Source organism: Bombyx mandarina, chromosome 20, assembly GCF_030267445.1.
Source record: "Bombyx mandarina strain Sakado chromosome 20, ASM3026744v2".
Taxonomy (NCBI): domain Eukaryota; kingdom Metazoa; phylum Arthropoda; class Insecta; order Lepidoptera; family Bombycidae; genus Bombyx; species Bombyx mandarina.
The window spans coordinates 7,513,207-7,533,875 of NC_143226.1; the positions used below are offsets into that span (position 1 = coordinate 7,513,207).

General features: G+C 36.2%; 1 protein-coding gene across 3 annotated transcripts in view; it reads right to left on the minus strand.

Moving 5' to 3' along the window:
- LOC114249418 (oxidative stress-induced growth inhibitor 1) overlaps nucleotides 1–20,669 on the minus strand; it is a 50,621-nt gene that overhangs the window by 14,549 nt on the left and 15,403 nt on the right. The window contains exons 2-4 of one of the 3 annotated variants that reach the window (XM_089736043.1): nucleotides 17,208–17,339; nucleotides 4,599–4,916; nucleotides 1,242–1,347 (exon numbers count right to left, since the gene is read on the minus strand). In XM_089736043.1, coding sequence (XP_089592169.1) covers nucleotides 1,242–1,347; nucleotides 4,599–4,671 — 179 coding nt within the window. In that variant the 5' untranslated portion in view covers nucleotides 4,672–4,916; nucleotides 17,208–17,339. Of the gene's footprint in view, nucleotides 1–1,241; nucleotides 1,348–4,598; nucleotides 4,917–17,155; nucleotides 17,340–20,669 lie in introns of those variants that run through there. The other 2 variants (XM_028182996.2, XM_028182998.2) reach the window with 2 other exon arrangements.

The following is a 20,669-nucleotide window of genomic DNA, read 5'->3' on the forward strand; positions in this document are numbered from 1 at the left end:
AAATAAACAGTACAGCGGTGGTGGGACTATCAATCCGTCAGTTACCGCCACCACCACCACTTATCTGTAAGGGCTTGCAATATGCCCTAATAAGGGTACTTAAAATAGGAATTAGGCAATTAGATGGTATAGGTTGCTGTAGTCTTGAGGAGGTCCTTTCTTTCTGATAAAGATTTACTTCTGTCCAGTTAAGTTATTACAATTTAATCATATTTCTCTCATACTGTCAGCGTAAAGAGTGAAAAGTTTGGCAGGCTCACGGGGTTTGAAGTGATAACTACCGCAACGTCGATGGCCCATCCCATTGCAACTGATAGGCTTCGAGAATTAGAGTCGTCGTTGCTTAAGGATAAGTCGTCCGGTGTACCCGTATCGTATGATGCGACTCTATCAGTGTTCGAATCCTGCAGGCGGGTACCAATTTTTTCTAAAGAAACACTAACTTGGCAAGTTCACGATAACTGAATAATCGCGTGATATGTGAATCAAAACCGCACAATTTATAAATTTGTAATTACTAGTACCCACACACACTAATTAGGCAGGCACCAGTTTCTGTCGCGAAGCAGTCTTTCGATCCGGTTTAAAGACTGAGAAATAGCATATATACAACACAACTAGTTCGTTTGATGTTTCGGTTATTTTTCATGCTGTAACGTAAAATAAAATGACTCACTGACCGGTTGACTTATACTAAAAAACTGTGTACGATGATTCCTTTGATGTCGAGTATGGTTTAGACAAAAAAACACGTGTGGCACTCGGAGACTGCCGCGGTAAAAATATTGCATAGCATTTTTATCAGCTTTTGCAATTATAATTAGACAATAATAATTTAATATTAAAACAATAATAAAATAAGACCACGCTATATTTATAAACACTAACAAAAGCATAAGATTAACTTCACACTCATAAGCTAGACCGCGCTAGAGAGAGATGGGCAGACTTTTGATGATGCGCATGCAGTGCGACGTCACGCCGCGCGCTTATTCACATACACTACACAAACGCAACGTGTGAATGTGTTGAACGCGAACTACATGGTAGACGGAGTACAGGTGTTAGGTTTTATTTTCGTTACGGAATTTCTTGATTCGGTCACCGTGTTCAAAGCCCTAAAAAAGGCTATGCAATAGTTTAATAAAAACCACAGTCATCGGCTCCTAAATGAAGAGTATTGAAGCATTAGTCACAATTGGCGGTCTTATAACAAAACAAATAGCATTTGGTCATATTACCTGGCTCTGAGCATCTCGTCAATTGGCAAGTCTTCTGGTATCTGTTTGAGGTAGGGTACGTTGCCGTCTAGCATGAAGGAGGTCACCATACCGCTGGGCCCATTTCCTGTTCACAAAAAGACAGTTGTCACAAAAATTAAATGTAAATTTCAGTTTGCATAAGCCAGGTGTTCATAGATAGACTTTATGGTTGAAAACACGTGTTAGGACTTGTTTTCGTTTGTAAAAAACCCATAAAGAATCTTTCAAATGAGTTGTATATATATGTTGAATATACCATCATCTAAGTTTCTACAATAACAAGTGGGATGGAAAGGACCTTTGCGCGATCGATTACATTGTTTCAGACGAATCTCTGTTTGGCTTTCTCTGGATAAACCGTTAAGGTTTAAGGTTTTGTTCGGCGTCCACATGGTCTACAGTCATCAGGGCTACTACCGTTTACCATAGATTCGGGAGTCATCCATTCTTTCGACGCCAGCGGAAGCGATAAATATGTATATATATCCACCCTAGCTGGTCAGCTGTGCACACTTTACAACTGACTGCATCTTTTTATTTGTCAAACTATATAGTGTTACATAAACAAAAATTATCTTTAACCAACAGATTTGTTAACAATCCATTATTAAAAAGCAAATAGCTAATTAATATAATTAATTCAGCCCTTGCAATCGACGCATTAGCTGGAAAGGTAACAAACATTATTTCCGTTTTTATCAATGACAATTCAACATTACGACTGGTTCCTAATTGAGTCAAGGCTTCAGAAGATTTATTGTGATCACAGAAAGATTATGTGGGACATCAAAACGTTAGAAAAAATTAAAGACGACATTAAACATTAAAACTAATTATGTAAATATCTAAGATGTAAAGCTGTCATCTTTAAAAAAGGTCGAAAAACGAAATTTAAATCGCATTACAGATACCATGCTTTTTTGAATTGATTAACAAAAGTCACGTTGCTGATATAACAGGAATGTGGTCCGGGGACTTGAGAGAACATTTTGTCCACTCTAACGACAACAAAGCATTTTATCTTCACCAATAATCGCCGTCATGTTGTGAGGCGAAGCGATTTAATACCAGTCATGTCTAACTTTATTTAGCAGCCAGACAGTGGGTCAATTGAGGTGACATTGACAATGCGGCGTACGGAGTCCCATTCCTGAACGTTCGACATCTTGTCGCAAGGAATAGGGAGGCTACAGAGGGTGTGGCGGTATTTTTTTTTTTTTTTTATTGCTTAGATGTGTGGACGAGCTCACAGCCCACCTGGTGTTTAGTGGTTACTGGAGCCCATAGACATCTACAACGTAAATGCGCCACACACCTTGAGATATAGTTCTAAGGTCTCAGTATAGTCACAACGGCTGCCCCACCCTTCAAACCGAAACGCATTACTGCTTCACCGTGGTACCTACCCGTGCGGACTCACAAGAGGTCCTCTACCACCAGTAATTACGCAAATTATAATTTTGCGGGTTTGATTTTTATTGCACGATGTTATTCCTTCACCGTGGAAGTCAATCGTGAACATTTGTTGAGTACGTATTTCATTAGAAAAATTGGTACCCGCCAGCGAGATTCGAACATCGGTGCATCGCTCGATACGAATGCACCGGACGTCTTATCCTTTAGGCCACGACGACTTCGGTAGCCATCATACAACACAAGATATTTGACAGATGTCTGAATCTCGCTAAGGACATTTTCAAGATAAGCATATCGACGCTTGAAAGACAAACGTGACTAAGCGACAATGCGTGAACTTTACAGTAGATAATTTAAAGTTGAAATACCTGAAAAAAAATCTATTTTAACGAATATAGCCGTATAGTAGGATTGAAATGATTGTGTTAAATAGATAGAAAGCTCTAGCTATGTAGTCAATAAAAGAATCTGTTACGAACGATATTTTGGAACGCACAATTCAGCAAAAATACTCGAACGTGTTTTACAGAAACTATTCAGACGAAAAAAACAAAATAGCAGATTTCCACGACCTTCAACGGGTCGATGGTCCAGTTTTGTGTTTTTTTAGTTCACTGTTTCTCTCTCAACGGTATGATGAGGATTAAAATAAAATTCAGTTCTCCCTCTCGCCCTCCTGTCCTGGTGAAACTGGAAAGGCCTCCGGTCCACCAGTAATCACTCAATCATTAAAAAAAGCATCAACATTATTGACATTAGGATGAATTCACGAAATTGTTCAATAAACTTTACGGGGAATGCATTATTGGCATTCGATTACGAATTAAAGCCAAAACGCTTTTCGTAGCGACCATTCCCAATATTACGAATATTAAAGGATTCGCAACGATCACTTTTAGAATAAGGACCGGTAACAAGACACCGATCTGATACTTAATGAACCATTCATCAAGTACATGAACATGTGCTCTTTATTTTATCATATATTTACGTATATATATATACTTGATGCAACTATGTGAAGACTATTCAATGTCATTATAGAGATATTAAGCCCATAGAGCTTCTAACAATTTCTCTAATGGATCAGGAATAAGATTATTCGTTGAAGCGAGAGTGGGCTGGTCAAGGATGTTAGTTCAGTGATACAAATTGAGTGAGAATTGTGCCCAGCAGTGGACAAGTATGGATTGACGATGTAGATGATTTTTAAAAGATACGTCATTCTTTAGCTTATTTAAGAATGCGCATTCGACTTTAAGGTCATCTTAACCGCCCTTAATATACTAATAAGATCATTTGCAATTGCAAATTCATTGCATGTATTAATATGTTGACTCATGCTATCTAGTTTCTGGACAAAAGGAATTAATTTAGTCGTATCTATACTAATACTATAAAGCTGAAGAGTTTGTTTGTTTGAACGCGCTAATCTCGGGAACTACTGGCCCGATTTGAAAAATTATTTCAGTGTTAGATAGCCCGTTTATCGAGGAAGGCTATAGGCTATATAACATCACGCGAAGACCAATGCAAGCGGAGCGGAGCACCAATAAATAATGTTTCAAAACCGGGGTTTTAATCCTTTTTGAGAGCTTCCACTGCGTGCGCTGCGGAAACGGTTAGTTTCGCGAAAATAATATATGAGAGAATTGTTCCCCTTTATAAGATCTAAAAAAAGTCCGCGACAGCATATGTCTATATGTTAAGGTTAGCTCTCTGTAACGTTTTTTATGCTAACCAAATCTGTTCTGAAATAAAGCATTATTTTTGAAGGTGTTTTTATAAAGATGATATTCTACGTAAATTAAGAGGCGGGTAAAATTTAGGGTTATGCCAAACTATTCCACGCGGATGAAGTCGCGGGCAAAAGCTAGTTTTAAAATAACGTTTTCAAATAACACAATCTTTGACACTCACCTATCACGACCACTTCCTTGTACTCCACATCGTCTGTCAGCACGTGTTCGCAACTCCTCATGCTGTCCTTCATTTTCCTGTGCACCAATACTTCCAATCTTCCTAATGCCACTTCTAAAGATTCCTTAAAATCTTTCTATGCGAAATCTCCTTAACGATTCTAAGCTAAATGCAAAATTTTAAATACTTTTATCACAGGCAGTTTTGAGTCTTACGGACTATGTCTGTTATGTCTTTATATGGTGGGCAGTTTTTGTTTTATGATCTGGTAATATTTTTAGCGGCTATCTGTAGCAGTGTTGTCAGCCTTGTCGATACCTGAAACAATGAACAATGGTGTTAGTTATGGCAACATTCTGACAATGGATGGACCCAACAATAATATTTTGATTTTTCAATGAATGAATTGCAATGCTGTACGGCTGAAAGTTACTCAAACTATCCGTTTGAAGTTTGCTGTGGTATTAAATATAGTTTTTCGGTACAGAAAGTTGTCTGGGCGGGATTGCCCATAGTCCGATTCTCCCTTAATGCAGTAATGTTCACCTTACACTTATTTCAATCGTAAATTTAAAGTTGCGTCAGAGGTCCGTGAACAAAAATAACTCAAAAAGACACCAACCTCATATATTACAGTTTCTTTTTCTCTTTTTGATGTATGTACGTGTTTACAATAAGCCACTAGTGTTGTGACATTTTAATCAGTAGTAATAAAATTAATTAAAATATTGCAGCCCGTCTACATTGTTGCAGATAACGTATAAAATATATGGCTAATAAATATAAAAAAAAGTTAAACGTTAATAATTAATATGATGACAAACGGTTATTACTTTGTTTTTTTTTTTTGTATAATGTCATTAGCGTTTAATCATTTAAATAGGTTACACCTTTGCCACGTGACTTATAGGCATCGAATGTTCTAGCATAATAGTTTTACATCGGAACCAAAAAAATACATACAATGGAGCACGTCTTATGTTAGCTCATTTCGATAATGCGGCACGACATGAGAACCCTCTCATCGTGGCCGCTGGTAACTACATAGCCGATCCTACGGACCAAATGGTAAACAATCGACGTTGCCCAAAACACGTCATTTCGGATCTTCCCGATCCACTAACGGTGCTTTTAGGTACCCCAAGCAACGGTCATCGTTCTCGTCGAACCCGTCGCTTGCGACTAAGGGCTCGGCAAGTAAATTAACCCACAGACACAGCCCACTGAGTTTTTTGCCGGATCTTCTCAGTGGGTCGCGTTTCCGATCCGGTGGTAGATTCTGCGAAGCACGGCACTCGCTAGGGTTCGTGTTAGCAACGTCATCAGGTTTGAGCCCCGTGACCTCACCAACTAATTCGGCGAATCTAGAATAACCCCTCGAGGTTACTAGATTAGCATGTTAGCATAAAATGTTACTAAGAGGCAGTCGAAGCAACACCTTGTATAGCTAAAGAAATCTCTATTTATAAAAATGAATTGCTGTTCGTTAGTCTCGCTAAAACTCGAGAACGGCTGGACCGATTTGACTAATTTTGGTCTTGAATTATCCGTGGAAGTCCAGGGAAGGTTTAAAAGGTAGATAAATATGAAAATGCTCGGAATTAAATAAAAATAACAATTGTGTTTTTCCTTTGATGTGTCCCCCGTCGAATGGATTTCTTTTGTTTGTTTTAAGTTTTTTTTACACAAAAGTTTAGATCTTTTAATTATCGATTGAGGCACTACGAAGTCTGCCGGGTCAGCTAGTTAGTACCTTATAGATATTCTTGAGCGCCTAACGTGATGCTAATAGCTAAGCCAATCGTCTTTGCAGACAGAAATGTGTTATGACCGACTCGATATAATTCGATGGTATAAACCAGTCGTCACACTTTTCTGGTCAAGGGTCACATGGGACAATGTGAGGTATCACAGCGGGCCACACATTTTTGGACTGTTTAGTTGACCACCAGTCAATTGACATATTTAATATTAAGTGTCAAAAGGCGATTGTCTCATAGTTAAATCAATTATAATTATTATTTATGTAACGTGGGTAGCTTATTAATTAGGAATTGGCGTGAAAACATATATGTAATGAAGAATATGGTAAATATATTATATCAGTAGTTTTATCTATACTTCTATACTAATATTATAAAGAGGGAAGATTTGTTTGTTTGTTTGTATTGTATTGAATAGGCTCCGAAACTACTGAACCGATTTGAAAAATTCTTTCACTGTTTGGAAGCTACACTATTCCCGAGTGACATAGGCTATAATCTTTTTTGAAAAAAATTAGGGATCCTTTCCAATACTCCATTAACGAATTCAAAGTGTAAAAAAATTACCTAAAATATTTTTTACATCGCGTGCCCTGCGAAAACTATTGATGATAAAATAAAATAATGTACTACGACTTTGTAGACGACATTATTATTTACAAAAAGTGTCGCGACAACATATGTCTAACTATTATAGTTATGCCGCAATAAGTGTTCTTTTATTTAAAATAATAAAACAACATCAAATATCGTTGAAATTTTTGGTAAAGACCCGGGCGGAGCCGGAGCTGGCCGCTAGTTTCTACTAAAATTGTTTGCTCTGCCGCGGGCCGCAGAGATATTATAAGAAATAATTTATACTATAAACGATCACGTACACGTAAGGTGTAAGAATATGTTATAAAACCGATTCTTTTAAAAATAATTAATTTTACTAACTAGACCCCGTTAAGAACATATTCTGTCAAACAAATTTAAGTGTTTGATGCAGTTTAATGATTTATTTATCGTCATTTGATAGATGTGTCTTTTTTATTATTATTTTTTATTGCCCTTGTAGGCAGACGAGCAAAGAAATGAGCATACGGCCCACCTGTGTTACTTGCATTAGCGGTATCGTTCGAGTGGTCTTATTCTGGTCACTGGTCTCCAAAGCAATCAAATCATAATAAGTAAATTATTTGTTCTTTTCAAAAACAGTAATTGCCAAAACAGGCGTTAGCCATATTTGATTTAGAATGATTCGCTGAGAAAGGTAGCCAATTAGTTTTTGATATTCAGAAGCCAGTTGGAAATGCCATTTTCTTACTGCCGGGAAAAGGGTGGCGTGGTTGAAGAGTGGGTATTTTCTGAGTATTGATGGACTTTTACAAGTATGATGAGTTCCATCAAATAATCCGACAAATACACAATACGAAACTTTTCAGCGAATTTCATTTTCGTTCAACAAATATACCAAAACTTTTCAACGAATTTAATTTTCAAAGTTTTTCACGAAAGCTTTCATAACATTTGTAGCGATGCGACCCACGCCGACGTTGAAAGGCTAGCTTCGAAGAAAGCTTTCCACAGAGTTTTCGGACTGACAATGTGAAGTCTTTGAAGAATTCTTTTCAGACTAGATCGGCTTTTGTACAACGTATCTGAAAAGGTTATCCGACGTTATGATTGCTTTTCAAAGTTTGTAAAACTATATGCTTGCAATTATTATTCAGAAAAATATGTACATGTTACTTCGACGAAAAGTGACTCTTACTAATAGAGTGAGTACCTTGTTTTTTTTTTATTGCCCTTGGAGGCAGACGAGCGTACGGCCCACCTGATGGTGAGTGGTTACCGTCGCCCATGGACTTCAGCAATGCCAGGAACAGAGCCATGTCGCTGCCCACCGCTTAATACTCTCCACAAGCCCCTTTTAAAGAAGAACGAGGGGTGCAATGAGCAATGTTCGCAATGTATTTATATATTCAACTCTATAATGTAATTTATTACATCGTTCCTACCAAATCTGAAATATTTCCACTTTTTATTGCCTTTTCAGGCATAGGTATATTAAGGCATATATACGGGTCACCTGTTGGTAAAGATTACCGACGTTGAAAGACATTAAAAACGCGAAGAATATTATAACCGAACCGCTGCCTTTCGATTAGGACTCTTTCTAAAATCCCATTTGAAGAACGTAATGTTCAATTAACACCGCGGAGGGCATGGGATGGAAGTACCAAAAAACATCTCCGGACAAGAACGGTGGATGTGCGCGGAATTCCCAGGTACCGTAACTGAAGTGGTGCGCTGAAAAAATGAAGCGATGGGATCGTTTCAAACAATATCTCCCCATGGAACATCACTACATAGTATAAAACAAAGTCGCTTTCTCTGTCCCTATATCCGTCTGTCCCTATGTATGCTTAAATCTTTAAAACTACGCAGCGGATTTTGATGCGGTTTTTTTCAATAGATAGAGTGATTGAAGAGGAAGTTTTATATATATAATAACATCCATTAAATAGTTGAGAAATCAATGATAAATTACAGTTTCCGAAGCGAAGCGAGGGCGGGTCGCTAGTACGGGATAAAACAGAGAGAGAACTGAAGTGCCTCAGTGGACCCAGGGATTCCAAATGATCCAACATTATCGGAGTTTCAATTAGCGCGATTGTCTTTAGGATATATATCGACAACAAAAAACTCAATAAATTTAAACTGAGGCATGTACTTCCGAAAATTCATTAAAATGAACCATTTTACCTCTTGGGAGTCCACACGGGTAGGTACCACCGCCCTGCCTATTTCTGCCGTGTAGCAGTATTGCGTTTCAGTTTGAAGGGCGGGACAGCAGTTGTAACTATACTGACACCTTAGAACTTATATTTCGAGGTGGGTGGCGCATTTACGTTGTGGATGTCTATGGGCTCCAGTAACCACTTAACATCAGGTGGGCTGTGAGCTCGTCCACCCATCTAAGCAATAAAAAAAAAATTATAATAATAATAACGCGTGCTGGTAAAGGTTAACTTCGCTTTGTTGTTTTACTATCGCCATTAGGGATTGAAAGATCGTAAATTAGTCGTTTCAATTTTAATACTGTAGTGGATATGGATATTTTATTCTTAAAACCGCAAAACATTATTGTTTCGCATTCTTGAAAAAAACAATGTAAAAACTTTGTTTGGTTACAGAAAAAACTGTCACACAAGACACGATATCTCAGTGTCATGATAACTGTAGGCTTTACACCGTTTACATTATTGTTGACCGACCTCAAACAAAAACGGTTCTAAAGTGGGGCGTTTACCGTGCACATTACCTAACAACTGAATATAGGGGCCAATTACATTTCTAGTCACGTTCAAGTAATGTTTAAGTTTTATCACCACAATCATATAAGTAACAACTGAATACAGGGGCTAATAACATTTTCTGAGTAATGTTCAAGTTTTTTCATCACAATGATACAAGGATCACACCTGAAAAACTAGTTTCACAATACCTTTTTGTGGCCGAAATTCGACAAAAACTTAACGATGCCCAGTAAAAAGTACACGGAGCTAATTTTTTTTGTGATTCAACTCGTTTGGTCGGTGGGGCTCTTGCGGTTGGTTCATACGAGCTTCTACTTAGAACGTACGTTTTTTTTTTGGAGCACAACAAAAATCGCATCACTCGGGACGGAGTATAACGGGCCTGTTTTTTATGACTTCCACGGTGAAGGAATAACATCGTTCAATAAAAATCAAACCCGCAAAATTATAATTTGCGTAATTACTGGTTATAGGACCTCTTGTGAGTCCGCACGGGTAGGTACTGTTACACGGCCCTTCTCAAACTTCTTTTTTAAAAAAACACAAAAACTTTTCACGACTAAACTGTCTTTATTAGATTTCACAATTTTACAACACTATTGTTGACTTCTCAAACTTATGTATGCTCGCGACGGCTTCCAGATTCTAACTCACCCACCATCAATCAGCATCCAGAACATAACTACCAGCATCCTGCTCCTGACGAGGCAATGCGGTACGACGTGCTTCTGTGAGTGCTCTACACTTCAAATTCTCCGAAAATTTTCAAAGTTCCTTAATCTTAATTTTAATTTTCTAAATTTATATTTAATTCTAACCTGTATTTCAAGTGCTATTTTTGTATTCCAATTTTATCCAGCACATCATAATTCAAACCTAAATGTCAGTCAAATCGGAATCTTCAAAGAAAGGCGAAATGACGGACAAAATTACCTTATCCTTTTTAACCAAATTCATCAAAACTTATAATGGGGACAGAGAATCACTCCCCGCGTTTTTAACTAATTGTGACAATGCAATGTCCTTAGCTAATTCGGATCAACAACCCGTCTTATGTAAATTTATTATCTCACAATTAGAAGGAAAAGCCCAAGTCGCATGTAGTCTAAAAACGTTTACTAAGTGGACGGAACTAAAAAACTTTTTAAGATCAACCTTTGGAGAGAAAAAACACTCCATTCATTTACTTTCCGATTTGCAACATTGTAAACAATTATTAAATGAGGATGTTACTAAATTTTCCTTAAGAATTGAACAAATATTAACGCGTATTCATTCTAACATTCATTATAGTTGTAAGGACGAAAGGGAGCTTCTAGGCAGAACCGCAGCCATGGAGGATCTTGCCCTTAACACATTTTTATTGGGATTAAATCCATCACTATCTAATATAGTTCGTTGTAAAAATCCAGTCACCCTAAATATTCAAAATATTCATTCATTGATCGATGTTTCTAAGCTTAGTTCTTATTTCTATAATAATAAAGTCATATTCGTATTACGAATTCCTTTAATAATTCCAGACAAGTTCGTTGTTTATAAAAACATACCTTTACCTACACCTCACGATGAGTCACATCGCACTTTCGCTTTAATTAAACCGTCTAACTCGTACATCGCTTTAAGTGACGATAGACTGCATTATGCTATGCTGGATAATTTTGATAATTGTAAAATGATAAACAATAACTATTCTATATGTGAATCAATAACTATATACTCAAGTGTAAGTAATCCTAATTGTGAATCTAAATTATTAACAGAGGTTATTCTTTCATTGCCCTCTGAATGTATTTCTAAAATTTTATATGGTCAAATTGATATTTGGCAAAAACTACTAAATAACAAATGGATATACGTTCAATCAAATAAAAGTAAACTTACTATCAAATGTAATGACGTCATCCATGATTATTCTATCGAAGGAACAGGAATTCTTAAGTTAACAAACAATTGTATCGGTTACTCTAAGACCATTCAACTTATACCAACGAATTCTTACTCTTTTATTATTAAATCTCCTTTAAATATAAACTTTGATATTACATCCGATGATTGTTGTAAGAGAGACATACTTAATGAAAGTTTACCACATTTGTCGCCAATCTCTATTAGCAAAATAAATCTAGATTCCTTGAAATATGCTACGCACCAAATGGACAATTTAGAAAATGAATTAAATAATATTGAGAAACAATCTCATTTTATTAAATATGGCTCATACTATTCTACGTTTACTTATATCCTTATCGTGTGTTTGTTTCTATTTTTAATGTATAAGATTTACAGATATTTTAAAAACAAAACGTCCAATTCTGTATGTTGTATTCAAATATTTAACGGATGTTATAACACAAAATCAACCAATAAAAAATCTAAAGTTTCAAATTCTATCGAGATGACTGAGATATCATCCAATGATGAAGATAAAATGTCTATACAATCTTTGCCAATTAGGCAGAAGCAGAATTATAAATCTACTATTTATAATAAGGATCAATCCTCTTCAAACAGAAATTTAAATTTCTGATTTAATTATTTAATATAAATAATAATAATAATATATTAAACATGAATAATATTTTATATAATCTTGTAATTCTAATTTTTCTAATTCTAATTTTGAATGTTTTATACAAGTTTAAACATACATTGTAATGTTAATTTTAATACTAATTCCTAACTTTAATTTTATAAATATTATTAAGAACGAATTTTCAATATTTTCTGTTTTATTTTCTATTTTCAATTTAATGATTTAATGATTTTGTAATGACTCCTCAAATTTTATATTATTTTCGTTTAACTACGCTTCATCTTATTGAGGATGAAGCTTCGTCAAAAAGGGGGAGCTGTTACACACTACTCTACAAAGCAGCTTTGCCCTAATCAGCTCGTTTACAAGCTCACTGTGTTTTCCATTAGAGTCATCATTTTTAGCTTTCATGTAAAATCAAATCATATTGAAAACCAGTTAGAATCTGGAAGCCGTCGCGAGCATACATAAGTTTGAGAAGTCAACAATAGTGTTGTAAAATTGTGAAAGTCTAATAAAAGACAGTTTAGTCGTGAAAAGTTTTTTGTGTTTTTTTTAAAAAGAAGTTTGAGAAGGGCCGTGTAACAAATTGGTGTCAGAAGTGGGATACCAGAGAAGAAATCTGAGACAGACCGTCAAAGATTCTGGTATCTCGAATCCGAGCCATCAAACTTCAAGAACGACCGACAGTAAGCCTTGCCCTAAGGACAAGCCTGCGTCTAAACACAAACTTCAAGAACGACCGACAGTAAGCCTTGCCCTAAGGACAAGCCTGCGTCTAAACACAACTCAAGAGGACGACGGTAAGCCTCCGCTGTTAAGCGTGAGCCCGCTCCAGCCGCGACGTGACGCACAGAGACGACAGTCCAGCTGCTTCTCCAATTCTAACTCACCCACCATCAATCAGCATCCAGAACATAACTACCAGCATCCTGCTCCTGACGAGGCAATGCGGTACGACGTGCTTCTGTGAGTGCTCTACACTTCAAATTCTCCGAAAATTTTCAAAGTTCCTTAATCTTAATTTTAATTTTCTAAATTTATATTTAATTCTAACCTGTATTTCAAGTGCTATTTTTGTATTCCAATTTTATCCAGCACATCATAATTCAAACCTAAATGTCAGTCAAATCGGAATCTTCAAAGAAAGGCGAAATGACGGACAAAATTACCTTATCCTTTTTAACCAAATTCATCAAAACTTATAATGGGGACAGAGAATCACTCCCCGCGTTTTTAACTAATTGTGACAATGCAATGTCCTTAGCTAATTCGGATCAACAACCCGTCTTATGTAAATTTATTATCTCACAATTAGAAGGAAAAGCCCAAGTCGCATGTAGTCTAAAAACGTTTACTAAGTGGACGGAACTAAAAAACTTTTTAAGATCAACCTTTGGAGAGAAAAAACACTCCATTCATTTACTTTCCGATTTGCAACATTGTAAACAATTATTAAATGAGGATGTTACTAAATTTTCCTTAAGAATTGAACAAATATTAACGCGTATTCATTCTAACATTCATTATAGTTGTAAGGACGAAAGGGAGCTTCTAGGCAGAACCGATTAGGGCAAAGCTGCTTTGTAGAGTAGTGTGTAACAGTACCACCGCCCCGCCTATTTCTGCCGTGAAGCGGTAATGCGTTTCGGTTTGAAGGCTGGGGCAGCCGTTGTGACAATACTGAGACCTTAGAACTATATCTCAAGGTGTGTGGCGCATTTACGTTGTAGATGTCTATGGGCTCCAGTAACCACTTAACACCAGGTGGGCTGTGAGCTCGTCCACACAACTAAGCAATTAAAAAAAAAAAATTAAGCCACGATGGTTTGCCCTAGTATTATATTTATTAACAGCTGTTATAATAAACTACCCTTAAAACTGCATGGGGGTTGCTTCGTACATATTGATACGCGCTGGGGTTCGGGATAAATGAAAATTCTACCGGAGTACAACTAAAAACTGTATTCAACACTTTAGAACACTTAAAACGCTTTAAAAGTCTCAATTCGCTTCTTCCGCTTCGCTTCAGGTGATCCGTTCGCTGTTTCACTTCGAGTAGCTACGATTACTGACTGACTGCGTGCAATCTCTGCAGCGCGTAGCCAATACCACATCCCTAGAATTATTGAGAATATTCCACAAAAGTCGAGTACTGTGTTTCCGCTATTTGACAATAGATGGCGTTGTACTTCTCAAGCGTTCTAGATATTACGAGATCCTTTGATATTTGTTCGGCTATTCGGCTATAGATGGCGTTACTCTCACCGGTGTAACAATATACATATTTAACTATCAAAAGTGATGTCACCGAGTTCGACTCCAAGCAGTATGGCTGGCTATATGGGTTTTTTGGTCATCATTTGACGTAACAGGAAAATGTAGATCTCGGTCCGCGGCTTTCCGTTGGGGATTTACATTCAGGAGTTACTTTAAGAGCTGACTCATTGCTACACTAAGAATAGTAATTGTTCATTTGCATCTTCAGAGACTTGGAAATTTCGGTAACGGTTTTGTATATTTTGTTCATTAGCCAATCGCCGGTAGCCTCAAGAGGCTATTCCAACTATTATAGATAATATTATCGAATAATAAAATTTGATAAGCGTAATTATTGTAAGCTTGTACGGACGGGTACCACTATCGTGTCTATTTCTGGCACTCACTTCTTATGTCTACGGATTTCGGTAACAACTTAACACCAGGTGGAATTGGACCGAGTTCGTGAAAAAATCCACAGTATTGTAAACTTATTTAAAACAGATTTATCTGAACGCTATATATACGGATCATAGCAACAAATCTCGCATAATACAGATAATCATTAAAACGGATTCACCGAAAATCGCCCCAAAACATTTAGGGCTCATGCTGACGTCACCAATGTGAAATTCACGTCCATGTGAAAAATCAATCAGCCCTACTCACACATAAGGCATATAGCATCAGTGAGAGTGGACCGAAATTTTAACATTGTCCATACTTACAAGACGGCGGACGACCAGAGTTTGGCATTACTCCAAGAGTCTGGTGACACAAATCAGTATCGGTATTTTGATGTCACATGTCGTATAATTTTGGGGCATTTAGGAATTCGAATAAACAATTTAAGATGCTTTAAGCTAGCTCACAGTGATTAGTCCTATATCATTTCACCCAGCAGTTCACGATTCAGAAAAAAAAAGACTTGTAAATATCCAGTTTCGAAGTATTTTCACCGAAAGATCCACATTGTTTATCCGGGTTATCATTGTGGTAGAGTCACCGTCCTCGTCTAATGATCATCCAACTGTTCATGAACTAATATGTTTTTGGTGACATGAGACACATACTGATTCCGAGGAAATATCTGTCCAATTCGTTTGTCTAACGCATCAAAGTGCCAACCGTTCATACATAATAATAATGTAATTACCAAATAAACGAATATTTTATTTAACTGCTTTAGTAGTCTTTCGAATGATTTGACCTTGGCTTTTCAAGTCCGTCATCAGATCAACTCGATTCCAACGATTGCGTAGAGGAATCCGGATATCGATGCAAAATTTCAAATCGATACGACAATTAGAAATCTATTTTAATTGACTTTATAAAATTGTATAAAACTTACATCCGATAAGGTAACAAATTAAATTAATAAAATAATTGAAAACGCAAGATATATAATCGTTTCTCAAGGTTCGCAGTTAGTAACACGAGAAGTCTCAAAGCACTCGAATGATAAAAAGGTATATGACGCGACGGTGGAGATTCATAACGGCGAGATATAAAGAGGAGTTCGATATCGATAATCTATCTTCTATCTATATATATATAAATTAATTGCTGTTCGTTAGTCTCGCTAAAACTCGAGAACGGCTGGACCGATTTGGCTAACTTTGGTCTCGAATTATTTGTGGAAGTCAAGAGAAGGTTTAAAATGTAGATAAATATGAAAATGCTCGGAATTAAATAAAAATTACAATTTTGTTTTCCCTTTGATGTGGCCCCCGTCGGACGGACTCCTTTGTTTGTTGTAAGTTTATTTTATACAAAAGCTTAGGTTTTTTATTTATCGATTGAGGCACTACGAAGTCTGCCGAGTCAGCTAGTTTAAAAATAAAAATCTGGTTGTTTAAGTAAAAACAAGAGTAGCCTTTTCGAGTAGGGATGAAAACTAAGCATCGATGTTTTTACAACATATTTTTATGAGCGAGGTCGCATCCCTATTTCCGAGTATTATCAGTGCAAATCATTTTGAACAGTTATGTTACGAATTAGAGGTGATACATCATCCAAACGGGTCTTCCTGAAACTTCTTGGAATGTTGTATAGCAACAGTGATTAATAGGATATTTATCACGCTGAGCATCTATGGGGACGCGACTTATAACGGATTTTAAGTCAACTTTTTTACATGATGGCCTCTCCTTTCCCGTTTATGTGTAAAGTGTAAACAGAACTTTATTACAGTTTTAACTCCAATTTTTAATTTATTTTTTATTATTGTTATTTTTTCCTACTGGAAAATTTTCCAGTATCACTATTAGTCCAGTGGTCAAAAAATTGTTTCAGTTTGTTGTAAACTTGGCGTTATAAATCAAATTGCTTCAAGTTCAGTTTAATTCGTCAAAATAAGCTTACGTTACATTCTATTAAGATTACAGTCAGACCAATGTTAGGCTTTGTACACATTCATTGCATTTCGATAAAACTAAAAACTTTTCGCCTCCTCCGTTCTATAAACATTCACTTGATTGATTGACTTCCACTGACAGACAAAATAAGCAACCAATAATAGAACTTTAATCAATGCGATTTAATCGAAAGCCCCGCTCACAATCTGAGTAAATATATTAAGTTTAAGTTTTACAAAAAAAAAAAAAATATATATATCCGAAAATTTATTAATAACAAATAGGCCATTGCAATGAAACGATTGTTATTATTAATATTTCGAAATACATAACGTACCTTAAGTTTATCTCCAATAAAGTAACATGAATCACTTATTATTTTTACGTACGTAAGCACGCGGCAGTCTCGCAAGCGACGTGCACCCTCTCTCGCGTCCGTTGTTCAACTGAAGAAAATGTAAGCTCCGTTCAATGCCGCTTAGAAGACTCGCCTGACTGAATGGCTTAGCATTTTTAGGGTTCTGTAGGCAAGTAGGAAAAAACAAAAACCCTTAAAATTTTTACATGTACGGTTGTATTGGAATATTATAGCTATTTTAGGAAGTTGATAGATAAATTGTTTGACAGCTATACTACGACGGCCTAACTAATTTACGAAAATTTTTTTTTTGTCTAATTATTCAAATAATAAATTATTACATTAAATTGTTTTTATAATAAATTTTTTTCGTACTTAAATTATTTTTAACTATTTTTAATATTTTTCACTTTAATACCAAGCTAAAACAAAAAATAATTTTTCGGTTTTTTATTTTATTCGATATTATTATAGGCTATAACAAAAAATAGTCTTTCAGACGTGCGTAAATTTTCAAGTTAATCAGTCGTTTTAAAATTCATGAAAATTACGCAGAAATATTATAAACGTCCACACAATTATTTATACACATAGATACAGCACAAGGTAATAAAAAAGAGTGTTCGCTAAAAAAGAGGTCGTTAGCAAATTAACTCATGGATGAAAATAAATGTTTCAGTTCTTGTGATATTTTTATACAAAGTTTTTATTAAATTGTCTTATATACCACGTCCTAGCTATTTTAGTGAATTTATATACACGTGTGGACAGTGGATCTGGGAGTAAAAAAAAACAAATGTCCAAGACGTGTGGAGTCTGGACCTTAAAGGGTTAAATGAGTTTTCCAAAAAAATTTACTACGGTCATAAATTTTGTTTTAGCAATTTTTTTATATAATAAAATATAAAATAAGCCTTTATTGCTGTTTTACATAATAATTACTAACTTAAGAAATTACTTAACGATAACTTAAATTTAAATCCAGCTTATAATTATTAAGTAGTCCGTTTAGCGTTCGATGTGGTTTTCAAAACAGCTTGTCTCTCGACAAAGGCCTTCTCTAAAGATTTCCAATATTCTCTATTATATAGCCATTCGACTCTAATGTGGGCATTTTTTTTACACTAGTAGTTACCCGGTAGTCGAAATTCGACTATAATTTAAATTATAAGTTTGTACACTATAACGATTCTATTGTCAAAGACTTTAGACAAATCTTAAGAATGACAAATAATATTTAATCTATTCTCAATTTGATCACAGACTCTATGCAATAAGTTTGACAATAAGCAAAGAGTATCCATGCGCGTGTGTGTCAAATACATGTTAAGGTGTGTAACGTTTTTTTTATTGATTTAATATATTTTATATGCATAATTAAAAAAAAATATTACCATTCTACACTCCTCTATATATTCTCTATAAGTGTGGGAAATTTCATACTCCTCCGTCCGCGCAATTTTCGTAAAAAGGGATACAAAGTTTTTGCTTCACGTATTAATATATAGATAATTCTTTAAGGAAAAACACATTTAACTCAATGATTCAGCGTTCACGGCACGTCGACCGTTTTTTCGGCAACATTACAAGATCACTAGTCGTTCTACAGTGACATTAATTACGTCAAACTTTTAATCGGTCGATCTGTGTACGGACCTACGTGTGGGATATGGGGCTGGCTTTGGGACGCGCAGTTTAACATAAATAAGTTTATTATTATTTTGTAATATAAACGATAATTCTACTTCCTATTCGTAAACTCTCCAAGGAGTGGTCGTGGTCATGCATCAGTCGGATCCTGCGATACCGATGCTCTCGCGATGCGACGCCATGTGGCACGGTGTTTCGAAGAGTGAGAGCAATCAATTTATGTTGGAGATCGTCCGCGAGATCTTTTGCCCTCGACTTTCCCTAGCACAACCAACCGCTCAACGGAATCCTCAATACGAGTGATGTGCCCGAAGAACTTGATGATTCGTATTTGGACTGTTGACGATAGTCTCTCCTTGATGTTGAGCTCTTTCAGGATCGAAATGTTGGTACGGTGCGCGGTCCACGAAATTCTGAGGAGACGTCTTTCGTCGATAATTAACATTGACGTGGTATTTATGTAATACTGTAAGCAGCAATAGATATACCGTCCTTGATCCTTGACTTTTGATTTTCTTTTGGACTTGAGGACTGTATTCGGTTAAATTAAAAGATATTTACTTTTTGAGATACCAGTTAGCGTGTGTGTTTTGAATTAGCAATCTTACAGTTTTATAGGATAGTGGGGTCAGCGAACAATATTCTTATCCAATAGCAACCGCACACTTTTCTAGCGTCACACACAGCTCGATTATAATTATTGGTCGCGAAAATTTATACAATTACTAATATTATACAGCTGAAGAGTTTGTTTGTTTGAACGCGCTAATCTCAGGAACAGCTGGTCCGATTTGAAAAATTCTTTCAGTGTTAGATAGCCCATTTATTGAGGAAGCCTATTTATTATATAGGCTATATAACATCACGGTAAAACCAATACAAGTGGAGCACCAATAAAGAATGTTTCAAAATAGGCGTTTAAATAGCTCCTTAACATTCTATAATTCAAAAATATTTTCACTATCTACGTAAATGAAGTGGGAGTAAAATTTTGCGTTATGCTAAAAATGCTAATAACAAAATACAGATACAATAATTTCACGGATCGACATCCTCAGTATTGCAGATGCGTGAATAAATACAGAAACCTGAATCCTTGCTACACCTTATACTTTTATGCACAGTGTGCGTAATGTTGCTCTGGCAAATGACTTTTCTAGTCATAGATAGAATTTACGTTTTCAGGCTGGAATTTTTACTGGTGGTAGGGCCACTTGTGAGACCGCGCGGGTAGGTACCACCGCCCTGCCTATTTCTGCCATGAAGCAGTAATGCGTTTCGGTTTGAAGGGTGGGGCAGCCGTTGTAACTATACTTGAAACCTTAGAACTTATATCTCAAGGTGGGTGGCGCATTTACATTGTAGATCCAGTAACCACTTAACACCAGGTGGGCTGTGAGCTCGTCCACCCATTAAGCAATAAAAAAAAATTGTTTTCAATTACATTTTTAAATAGTTCGTCACTCCGCAATAATAATATCTTAAGCTCTTCACCATTAGTTCGATACTCAAAGTTTATTTTTCGAACATCGAAAGCACACGTGAAGCATGAGAATGTTAGGATCAGAATTTTTTAAATCACGTCAGTAATTAAAGTTACTTATTAAAATTAACATCTTGTAATAGTAATATTTCCACCTACACGGATAGGTTTCCGGGTCTGCGCCCTGCCTATTTCTGGCGCGAAGACATTACGCATTCCGATTTGAAAAGCGGACTAGTCTTTATATGAAGGCAACTGAAACTTGGTCCTATGAACGTCTGATGCCAGATGGAGGATGTCCTGTGTCCTGCTTGGGAGGCTCCATTTATATTGGTAGCATTCATGTCTCTGCTGACCATG